We start from the raw sequence: 13,059 nt of genomic DNA, 5'->3' as shown, positions 1-13,059 counted from the left end.
GACTTTTAGAATATATCAGAACACGATGCCAATGCATTTTTTTAATACTTTTAGCCATTTTTGGTGAGTCATGAGTTTAATTCATTTTTAGTTAATTCTGTTTTATATGAAAAGCTATTTCGGAAGAAATCCGTAATCCAATCCACTATTATTGGTTGCTAGGGGCCTAACAACTAAATTATTAAAATATACTTTACGTGTGTTACTATGGAAATTAATATGAGTGTCAAAATGACATTTCAGTGTTATTTCTATCAAATACAACTTCTTTTGATCGTTTAAGCTAATCTAGTCAAGTTTATATGATTCAGCAGAAAATTTAAAAACGTTGTAAGTATATAAAAAGTTATTTTTATCTTGTAATTATTATCATAATCAGAGGAAGGTTTGTTTGTATTTTAAGGTTAAATTATACGTTCAACTCCACTCTGCGCCTCTACTTGAGCTACCCCTTGTTACGCCACTGAGTTTAACGGATAAGACAACTCACCCTGACAGTGAAAGATGTTATTCAGACCTCTACTTGGTCCAACTTTTTTTACGATTATTTCTAATAAGGTATTTCAAAATAATGTGTATTTAAAAGGAATATTCGGAGCAAGAGTTAAAAATACACTATTTCTTTAGACCATGTCCGATCCTAATATGGACCTCCACAGAGTAGAGGTTTGTATTGACAGATTTTGTTTTTTACGAGAAATGGATGTCAGCCACATGATTTAATTGAATAATAATAATAAATTGTTACGTAATATTGTAAAAGATGCTCTACATCTGATTTTAAACGACTTATGGATTTATTTGACTTAACTCAACCGTCAGAACAGAAGGTTGCCTTGCCAGGCGAGCTAAATTATTATTATATTATAAGTCTTCTCCGATTCAGTATTATTTACTCAGTTCAGGTCTATTGTGACTAATTGCAGTAAAAAGCAAGAGAATGGATTTCAGTAGCCGAAGTAGCTGTAATCCAATACTTATGATGGCAAAAGAAACTTATTATTTGGCAGTTAACAATATTATTATCATCAATTTGAGCGTATTTTTGGTAGCATTGTACTGCCTTGGGTACAATTCGATTAAACTATAGAGACGTTACAAATGTCAAAATAAAAATGGCGATCGATTTCATTCATTTTTAATGCGTTTTTATTTGTCAATTACCATGAATTACCAATACCAAAATGTGCTCAAATCGACAGACATATTGTCTCTAGTATTCAAGTAGAACTCTCAAGAGATAAAGATTTAGACTGAAACTTGAAAGTGAGTAATTAAATACGATGAAGTAGATATTCGTCCAACCCTTATTAACGGGGTGGAAGGGTATTACTTAACAATTCTATCTATGAATCAAGTTTTGTAATAGTTTTAGTTTGATTTAATCATAAATATGGTAGCCATCTGTAAACGGAATCTAAAAATATCTTCAGTACGTGTGTAGTGAGAATTACTATTCGCAAGAAAGCAGTAGCGAAGGGTGGAGATAGGCTGTTAAGATTTGACATAAATAGTGCACATTGAAATTTGTTAGTCATACATATTTGTTTTTATTAAACTAAGACTACAATTTACAGATTTATTGGTTAATTTTTTTAAATCAATTAAACCCTGCTTCTACCAATCAATAATAGTTTTGGGATACTTTGGGCGAAACGACAAAGTTGTGCACACTTTATTATTCATACTTATTTGATTTCGTTGGATTAAGAATACATAAATTACACATATTGTTGGTTCATTTTTTTAAATCCATTAAGTCTTGCCTTAACCAAACTATAATAGATTAAAAATTATATTCTATCAATAAAATATGCGGTATATTACACCTACGGTGACCGCGTGGCTTAAGCGTTGGACTATCATGCCGTGGGTCTCAGGTTCGAATCCTGGGTCTGGCAAGTACACATATTGTTTTTCAATTTGTGTGTGAGTCAGGGTATAGACCTAATAGGTTGAGCAAGTGGCTGACATCCATTTCTCGTAAAAAAACAAAATCTGTTAATACAAACCTCTACTCTGTGGAGGCCCATATGATCCTATTAGGATCGGACATGGTCGAAAAAAAAATATCCAAAGTTATGTATTATTTAATTGCATAATTCAAGTATTTTTTGACTATTATTTATTATGGGCAACAGGCACCCTTCGCAACTAGCACAAATAATGTAGGTGTGTGTGTATATTATATACATGCCTAATATTCAAATTCCACCAGTTCTCGTGGCGTTTTGCATGCACTGGAAGCGTGCCAATAAGATATCTTTCCGCCGATTTTACACCTGCGAAAAATTTACGTCTGCTAAAAATGCATCGAACGTAGTAAAATGCACCCATGCAGGCGTATGCAAGCATTCGGTTTTAGCGTCTGAGATGTGTTATGCACTCTCGAGTTCAACCTTTCAGTCAAAACACAACGTCTATTTGCACCAGTTTACTTAGTTTACAATAAAATGTGTTTGCATTCGGTTCAGACGACAAATAAATATCGATTCGAATCCTAACTTAAAATGTAGTGATTCTGATGTTTTATGCTCATAGAGTTTTTGTATTACTATTGTCATGTGACAAATGTATCTACTTTTTATTCGCTGTATAATGACGATACCACGATGCCATAGATAGTGTATGGTTCATTGACGCGGGTGACGCAATCAACTCGTCAGAAGATTTAAAAGGGGCTTCGAAACAGTTTAAACCAGTCATAATATTTTTTTGAAATCCAAAAAAGTGCGTATTTTAAGACATAATAAAATTCCTGCGACTGATATCAATGATAACATAACCACTCAAACAGATGGCTACGTACTACCTGTACAGTTGACACAATAAAAATAAATAAACCAAGCACTGATATTATACGCGATAATTATAGTAGAGGACGTCGCCGCATTTCATGGATTACGATCCTCTGTGATTGGTACAAGTGCAGTAGACGATAAAGCAAATGTCAAATTAGTGTGTTTATGTATATAAGTACATATGAGTTGCCTAGAATCATAACTCACATATTCCAAAAATCGAGTTTTGAAATAATCGCAAAAAACCACAAGAGCCTTGTTTTTTTATAATTAGAAGAAAAGTATTGAAATCCCTTGAATATGAGTGAGTCGATTTTTTAAAAATATGTTACGTATAATAATAATCCTAAGGCTGCAGACACACTATGAAAAATATTAAATAAAACTTCCCGATTCGTTAGAAAGTCCTTGGTAACACAACTCATATTATTCATTGAAAAATGTGAGTTATGACACCAACAGTCAACTTTGTCAACTATTTTCACATGGTTTAAAGTGGCTTTTGATACCAAACTATTTTTTTTGAAGTATATAGATAGATTAATGCCTTTAGAATCACTTGGTATATTTAACTAAAAAATGACACAATTACAAAATTTGAGTTATGACTCTAGGCGACTCATATATATTTTTATATAGATACGAGTATGTGTGTATTTTTTTATATATGTGTTGCTACATTTCAAAATCAGCCAAGTCCACCATTAGGTATTTTTTAATTTTTTATGAATTGCTGAAGAACTACTGCTTTCTAACATTTCTGCATTATCAAAATGTGGAATTCATTAATTTTAAATATTCTATACTCGAAGTAATATAAACTTTCACCCTTGTGACTGTGCATTTGAAAAAACAAAAAGCTGTTTTTCTTCTATTCATCTATTATGGACTTGTCTGATTTTGAAATCTAGCGACACATATAATATAATTTTCTTATACTTAGATACATATATTTTTGTATGCATGAAAATGATCCGGTATTGCAGGAACGCCGACGATGATCTCATATCAAAATCGTTGGCACTTGGCACATTTGAAAGATTCCATCTCATAATATGCGCTTACGAAAAAGCCCCATCTGGTCTATGTCATATAATATGATGTCGAAGGTCACGTCACATACATTTAATGTTAATTATAATTGTAATTTCCTTAGAGCCAATTAAGATTTGGACGCAGTAACATGCCGGGGTAATAAAAATCTGTATTCGTATGTTATAATATGTTTTAAAAGCAATGTTTTTTTCTCAGGTACTTTGAACATTTTATAATCTTGTAATAAATATAAATTTTCAAATGGGTCACGATGGGTCTCCATCGGAATGGGGATGTCCCTACTAACTTACACCACTGCAAGACTATGAATTATAGTTATACCAACAAAAATTTGGTAAGTATATTTTTTGAGTTATATGAGTAAGTAAGTAGTCAAGCTAGAAATTATATTATAGGACAGAGCTTCCCAACCAGTTTTTCTGATAGGTACTTCAACGGTGTAACCTTCTAAGTTAGCAGAAAAAGAAGGGTTTTAATCCAGTTTAAGTTTAAATAAAGGTTCTTCTACCGTTTGCCACCACACACAACTGTGAGCCCTATCTCTTGACGATGGTCACCATTAAGTTTTCATACTTATTGAAATTTAATTGATCAGCTGTTACGAAAAGCTCTTTTAAGCATCGATCCAGAGATAAAAGGCTATGTTATATTAAATAATATTGTTTTTCTGTTAATAATCGAAAGATTTGATTAATATTAAATAAAATAAGCTGTGGATCAACACAGAAATTGTTCAGTGTATCATAAAAATATTACAATTAGGTACAATAATGTGTAATTAGGTATTTGAAAAAGGTTGAGAAATACGACTCTAGAAAATGCAAACGAAAATATTCCCCAAGCCTGATTGGTGTACTCGTATTGAAACTGGAAAAGTGAAAAACTCACTTCTAATATTAGTACATACTAACTTGTTTTATTAATATTTATTCTGGAGACATTAAGCTACCCATCATTATATCTGAACTTAGTAATAACCGGATAATTGATAGCGGTTAGTTGTAAAAAATGCGATATTAGATACATCATTAAAACAAAAATAAAAATTGGATAGTTGTTTTGTCTATGTACTTATTAAGTGAGCCTCATTAAGGTCGTACACTCGTACAGTACGGTAAATTGAATTTTAGAACGATTGTTGCAAGTACTCATGTAAATATACCTACAGGGCTTTATCATATCTAGACTGTTCAAACCTTGGAACTTGGAGAAACGGCCTAAATTAAATAGGAACTTTTTATTTTTTTAATATGTCGTAAATTATTATGTGAATTATGTTTATAATCAGTCGATTATCATTATTATCATCAGCCTGGCATAATCTCCCAAGTCTTTCCAAGATAATCTTGCAACACGCTGCCAAATATGAACTGGCTTTCGTAGAACTAAACTACTCCATCGATCCAGTGCACCAGCCGGACGCTATCTACCTCTTGGATACCACTGGATCAATCCTTTTTTTTCGAAATATCAAATGGCGAATGGAGATAACCGCTTTGACTCCAGATCGATCAGGTCATTACACCAGTCAATTCTTGACTGGACGCGGTGGCTTCGTTGGCAAGCTCTATGAGCTTGGTCTTGTTACCCATTATTTAACATGTCCATGTGGCGGAGAAATACAGTATGCAAACCATATCATTTGGGAATGTCTTAAAATTCATACGGAAAGGGAAGAGTTGCGCATGTCGGTTCAATCAGCTGTTGGGTCGATCGGACCGTCCGACCTGGTCGCCACAAAGGCGAATTTGGTTGCATTTAGATATTGCAAATGTGATGATCTCTTCACTTGGATTGTTCGGCAATTTTGTATTGGCTTTTGTTACTTACCTACTACTTTGCCTCTAAGTGGTTCGCTCTCCCACGTTTAAGTGCTTGGCGACTTCAGTCTTGGGTAACCGCTCCTGAGACATTCCCTCTCATAAAAAAATGATGTTTTAAATCTAAACGTAGGGTCCTGTGACATGCCCGATTAATTAATACCGTGTGTGATACGGGGCGAGTGTGGTTCGATGGGGCCATTAACTTCAATATGTCCTCACTTTTATTAAAGGTGCTTAGAAAATTACGACTTTGGAAATTCTTATTTTTACCGTACTTATCCAATTATTCCGTTTTTTGTCTTTATGCGTTATAGCCAACATGCAACTCTACATATCACGATATGCGTTAATTGTCAACTACTTTCGTAATGTCAGCAACAAATTTACTAGAAATTATAATGTACCTAAGTAGTATTTTAAATTTGTATCTTATAAAAAATACCTCTAATCATTGTATACCCACCGACATAATAAATTGTTAACACGAAATCCTTACAATATGATAGCAGCCTTGGGAAAAAAAATATTAAACTCACAGATAAAAAATACTGCAGAATTAAAACCAGCAATCTGCGTATGAGATGTACTGTAAACTCGGAAGTTTTTGGTAATACGCGGAACAGTTGGTTCAGAAGTTTACATTACAAGTCAGAAAGCATACAGAGGTAATGATATCATGTTTTATGCAAAGAAAATATACAAGCTTACTTGAAACTTCTTCCTTTGGTTACGTTCTGAATAATTCATTACTAAATTTCTTGTGCACACGTCCTTAACGAATATTGCTATAGTTGTCTAACCGAGCTGACAATTAAAGATCAATGAATAAGTACAGTGGTGGTTGAACCACAGGTGCAGGAATCGCCTTTTAAGAATTGTCAGAACGGATTATTTGGTTCATGGCGGCTTAAGGAAGTGAACCAGTGGCAAACAAATTTTGAAAGTAGCCGATATACTGGATCACTTGTTAGGTTAGGTTTTCATTCTTGAATTCATGAATTTTGTCAAGCGGTTCCCGCCTGGCTTACCGTAAACAGACTTTTTTTTAGAATAATAATTATTAATAACCACGTCCTTGGTTTTTCGTACAAGGTGGTTGTTAGTGATTTTGAACAATCACAAACATCCAGGCTTTGAGAAAATCACATAAATATTGTGTCCTCACCGGGAATCAAACCAAGAACTCTCGGGTGGAAGCACTTACGCACTCACTGTACCACGTATCGATTTTTTTTTGTTTGGATGTAATCTTTATTTTAATAAAAATATATTGTGACAACTTTAGACGCGCGTAATGGGATAAGTATGTATGTATTATTATTATTATTAGATGTGTTTTATATTGTAAGCATGTACTCGTACATAGATACAATTACATAAACCGTTCCCTACAAAAATATTCAAAAAAAAAAAATTTAAGTTGTAAAAAAATTATGGTAACTGGGATGTAATTTTCTTGTGTCTTCTTTATCGTACAAATAACAGGTGAGTATGACATTTGGTCTAAAAAATAGTAATTAGGCAGGCATTTTGAAGCAGTAAATAATAAAAACTCCAGTTACCGACATGTGTACAATGCCTAAATTGAAATGTAATTGAAATTTAATGTCGGTACATTCGTACGGCTGTGTTCTTTTTCGTTTGACGTTTTACAAAATTTTACATTTTTGACAGTATGAAAGAGTTCTATTGTACTGGACATGGCGATACGTTATTATTTGAAATGAACGTTCGCGATCCGTGAGCGGTGAAAAAAACATGTTTTTTCGTTCGCAATATCAGTATGTATTTTTGCTAGTAAAACACACGCCGTTGACAATAGCAAAAAAAAAAACACTTTGAAATAAATTTAAGTTATTTACAGATTTTATATAAGTAAAATAATTAAATTTATATACCTATACGAATATGTTGATTAAAATCATTTTAGCATGCAAGTACTACACTGTGGTGATGGCAAATCATGGCGTTGTATACAGTTTCCATGGGAAACCAAAAAAACTGTAAGACTTTTCATTAATTTTAGAGTTTTAACCTGCAATATCATCTCCATGTAAAGTTGTAATCCAAGAAAAGAGATTTCAATGGTAAATTTTATATAACTAACCTTCAAAACCTTCTTCATTGATTATTTAATTGAAAAGACATACGAAACTTAAAAAAATCTGATTTATCAACACGGAAACTATCATTTCTCCACATGTTATAAATTTACTATATGCCAAATATGATTATATTAATAATTATTGAATTATCAAACCCAACATTTAAAAGTCGATAAATAAACTTAGTTTAAAATATTAAATTTAAGATTAACCTATTTCTCTGTTTGTTTATGACATTTTTAGAATACTTCGTAGTTATTTATGTTTATATAAGTAATTAAAATATATTTAAAACTAAAAATGAGCTTACATAAAAATATGGCTGTAAATTATTTATTTATGACGCTTTTCGTTTAAATTTGTGTTAATATTTCTTAATGTTATTAATATTATAATTATAAAAACGTAACGCCTCGGTTATATCCGGCAATATTTATTTTATGCATAATAATGTTGAAATTAAAAAAATATTAATATTAGCCATCGTGGTTTTTTTTCCATCTTATAATTTACGACACACGCGTACAAGCCAAATGTTAAATTATTTACAAGACATTGTAAGTGTAAACGATCTGTATTATATTAATAATTCAAAAGTTTGCAGACGGTTTTTTTTTACCAAAATTAAATTTATTTCTTTTAGGTGAGTGGATTTATGTCTCAATTAAACATGTATATACGCGTTCACATAAAATTAAATTAATTATGGACGAAAAAATGTTATTTCATATACGTTTGAAAAATAATTAACATCTATCGTCCGGATTTAATGCTGCCATAAAAGAATCTATTCGAATGACTTTTTTTCTAGTTTACCAAACAACTAATTAGCGATTTTAGGACTAATATCTTACAAGAGGAAAGAAATAAAAAATCATGATATAAATTAGTAAGGCAATAAATCGATTAACTCGTCAATTGATTACACGGGAATTACTTAATAATTAATTATTATTTTTCACACACTTTTCACTGTCTCCATAATATCATAATAATTATATCTCACAAAAACGTATATTATTACTATTAAAGTGAATTTATTGATAATAAGATAATTTTATTATATTCGCTCGAAGTAAGTGCCAACACACAACACACAAAATTAACTAAAGTTGGAAATCTGGATTTCCAGACATATTTAATTTGAAAATGGAACACAATTAACTAAAGTTGGAAATCATTTTCTGGATTTCCAGACATATTTAATTTGAAAATGGAACACAATTAACTAAAGTTGAAAATCATTTTCTGGATTTCCAGATATATTTAATTTGAAAATGGAACACAGATTAAAACGATCAAGTATTAACCAGTAAATGATATTTTTCAAAATGGAACAGAAAATTGTGTTTTTAATGCTATGCTGTATCAGTCCATTGGCTGTACTCATTTTGTAAAAAAAAAACTATATTAAATGGGACAATTCACTTCACAAAAAGACGAAAAAAACAATAATAATTGAACATAAATATCTTTGGGTCACTATTAAGATATATTTATTTATGAGTAAGTAAATGTAAAATAAAGACATTCCATGAGACACTCGCGATTTAGACTAAGTCCAGATTTTCGTCTTGTCACAACTAAAACTTTTCTGGTTAATTTTATCGAAAATCATTCACTTTTTTACAGTTTATTCCATTCACATAAAAATCATTATTTTGACGTCAAAATAATCATGTTTTCAATTTGATTTAAGTATCTGCTTGGATACTTACAAATAAATTATTTATTTAGTCAGGCACAATATGAACAGAAAAATAAATTACATAAAGTTATTGACCGCTGGCCATATTAACATCATTATTACTGGGTACGCCATTAGTGACTGGGAGCTAATTTGATTATTTTTCTACTAAGTAATCGCTTCAGATATAAAACCGAATGAAATTTTAATTAAATGACCTATTATTTATTTATTCATTTTGATGTGCGTAAAAGTGCGGCCACACCGGCAACAAGTCGCGCGACAACTCGTTAAATTTTACGATAATTATCATGCTTATCGTAAAATTTAACGAGTTGTCGCGCGACTTGTTTTCGGTGTGGACCCGGCATTAAATTCACTTCGTAATTAATGTAAAAAATATAGATACACATTGAGTAGGTAAGTGATATTAAAAAAGCACATGGATAAATTTAGTACAGTTTATAACTTTTGTATGCCAATATTATGAGGTTTCGAAGATTACGTATTGCATAAGTACCTATATGCCACTTGTAATATTATTTAAAGATTTTTATAGATTCGTAATAGTTTGACATGAAATAAAATAAATTATTCGGATATATTATCTACTTTTAATACTAAAACATGATCTTAAATTTAATAAAAAGCTTAAGTTTTTTACTAACATAAATTATTCTAAGTATCTATGAATTTAAGTTTAAGTAAGATAATGTGAATTTAAAATGCACTAGTTAGAGAAGCGATTGAAACAAAATAGTTGTCTACTTATAAGTAGTTTAAATATTTTTTATTACGGGTAGATTTCATAATTATTATCAGATACTATCAGAGAGAAGTTGTACTCATGTATAGTTACTATAGGTAGATAGCTATCAAATTTGGTAACAATTTTTTAAAACATGTGCTAATAAATAAAACACAACTACTAGAATAGACATTTCTTCGATTTATTTTTACGTTAAAAAACTTTGAAAATATCGATATGTTTTATTACCATAATGAATAATTAAATCACGAGTATTTCGAGGCAAAGTATAAAATTAGATTGACTTGTATAATTTGTTGAAAATGAAAAATTGTATATTGTGCAAAACCTATTTAAATACTGTTAATGTATAAAAGATATTGTAATAATATCATACATTACATAATAACATGATATTCAAAAAGAGACGTGTAATCACATGTATTTTTTAATTTAAAATCTCCATACAGTCTGTATTAATTAATAAAATTAAATTACCTATTTTAATTAGGTATCACTTAATTAATAATAAACTGAACGTCAAAATGTCATGTCAGGAGAATGGGGGATTCAAAAAGTATACTTTTAAAAAAATACAATATTATTTTTAAGATTTCAAAACTGAATAGGTTGAATAGGTACACAACAGATTTTAAAAAATCGCATTATTATAACAATCACTTCCTTGGGAAAATCTCAGAAACGACGCAGAGGAAAAAATCTTGTAACCATAGAGATTTGAGCACACGTCTTTCGCTAGCCTGGCAAGAGTTTTTACTACAAAGCTTCGACGTATTTCAAAATTATTTCGGTGTGGGTATTTTTGGAGGCTTTAAATTTATCCGAAAATTCACAAATCGTATAATATTATAAATTTCACTTTCGTTTGTAAATCGCGCACTTCTTAAAATTAATTAACTTATAGGTAAAAGCTACACGGTGATGTGACTGAAAATGGGACTCACCTGAGTGGCGTCCGTGTACGGCGTGGAAGAATTCTTATCCACCAACTGGGATCCGAACATCTGGTTTCTTCCACTCCCTGAGGGACTGAGCGACCTCCCGTCGGCCATCTGCTGTGGAACCATTTTCACGATTTTTTTTTAAAATTCAAAAATACAAAAAAATCACAAACTTTTGTCGAATATTTTTAAAAAATATTTTTAAAATTGCCGGACCCTTTAAATTTATTACGTTTTGTGGGCATATGCAATTATTTTCACAAATTCACAAGTACTTTTAGGAAAAAATACTAATTCACTCACTGTTTAGTAAATTAATTTATTTTTAGATGTGTTTTTTTTGATGAAATACGACGGGCTATTCAGAATTATTTATTTTTTGTTTAAAACTGAAAACTCCGAAATGTTCACTTTTTCGAGAAAAAATCCCAAGTCTGCGTTCGATCACAACCAGGGGCAAGTCCAAAAAAATCGCTCCAAATTTTTAAAATTCTCTAAGTCCAAAACGTCGAAAATAAATTTAATTTAAAAATATTTTCCCAGGACGTATGTGCAATGTTTTAGTTTCAGCACCAAAATCCATTCACTTAGTTTCAGCAAGCACCATAAAAAGTTTTTGGCATGAAGAAAATTCAAACATTTTAGTTTGCTATCGCATCACGATGGTCTCCGTAAAATCCATGGGAATTATAAATATCCCCAATTCGTTCATTTTTTAACATAAACGCGTAATCCGCGATATTTCCTTGATTGAACATCACAAGGCGCACAACGTCCGTTTCCAATCACCCTGTTTGATTAACTGAAGTTCATGTTCTGATTTCAAAAAGCTGCTCGTTCCTTTTCCAAAAAAAAATTATAACTCGCGTAACAAAACCGTATACTGATTGACGACGATTCCTTTTCAAACACGTTCTCTCACTTCGACTCCACGCAGACTACTAAAATGACGGCTGTAGCAACGTGCGATCTCTGTCAATATACGAGCCGGCTCACAGCTGATTCCCCCCACTCCGGTAAGCCCTTAGCCAATCAGACGCGCGGACGGCGGTCGCGCCTGCGCGATCCGCGTGCCACAGTTGCAATACCGCGTAAATGCGGCTAGTAACAATCTGACACTTGAAAGAAGTAAACAGTCTCTCTGGGACGAGTTTTTTATGCGACAACACACGAATAAGTAAATTATTACTAATATCAATTTTTACACAAAATTTTCACAAATCTTGAAAAACTACGTCAATTAAAAAAGAAGATGGTTTTTTTTTGAAATTTTTCAAAAAGTTATTTTTTTTTTATAAAAATTTTTAATTTATAAAAACACAATTCACCCTGAGTTATTTGGTTTTTTTAAAATTAATCTCACAGAATCTCACTTCGTTTGTAAAGTAATTATTATTCACGATAATACGTATTTCGCGATCGAAAATAATTCAATTTCATAAATCACATAGAAATTTGAGTACACATCCGTCTTCGTGAGCCGCTCTGGCCATACTGAACGAAATTCTCGAGTTTCTGAGCGAATTCAAAATTGGCCGCACGGTGGCAGCACTAGACGGACACACTTTGCTCCGGCTATAGATACGTAGATCTGGTAAATTTTCTTGTATCAACTTGTAAGAGGATTGACGCGAATTGCATCACTTTTTCCAAGAATATTCTTAGATTAGTTTTTATGTCAATCCGTGCACGAATGATTCTTCAGTATTGATTCACTGTTTTGTGATTCTAGGCAGCATACGGCATCTGTAAAAGAAACAACATACAATAAGAATCAACAACCAATATAGATTTTATAAAACCATCAAATCTAATACAATTATGTAAAATCAGCAAAAATTAAAGAATATAATGAAGAAACCCCTCTTCTGCCCTGT

The 13,059-nt window shown here is 31.5% G+C and overlaps 1 protein-coding gene across 1 annotated transcript in view; it reads right to left on the bottom strand.

Moving 5' to 3' along the window:
• LOC147074667 (uncharacterized) overlaps positions 1-12,597 on the bottom strand; it is a 247,940-nt gene extending 235,343 nt beyond the window's left edge. Inside the window, exon 1 of the mRNA XM_085943462.1 lies at positions 11,186-12,597. Coding sequence (XP_085799588.1) covers positions 11,186-11,308 — 123 coding nt within the window. The 5' untranslated portion in view covers positions 11,309-12,597. The remainder of the gene's footprint in view (positions 1-11,185) is intronic.
• Between the last annotated feature and the right edge of the window lie 462 nt (positions 12,598-13,059).

The sequence above is a fragment of the Rhyacophila brunnea genome, unplaced genomic scaffold, assembly GCF_057557595.1.
Source record: "Rhyacophila brunnea isolate RB1 unplaced genomic scaffold, BYU_Rbru_1.0 scaffold_16, whole genome shotgun sequence".
Classification (NCBI taxonomy): domain Eukaryota; kingdom Metazoa; phylum Arthropoda; class Insecta; order Trichoptera; family Rhyacophilidae; genus Rhyacophila; species Rhyacophila brunnea.
The sequence above is the reverse complement of the archived record's forward strand: the minus strand, read 5'-3'. Positions and strand labels throughout refer to the sequence as shown.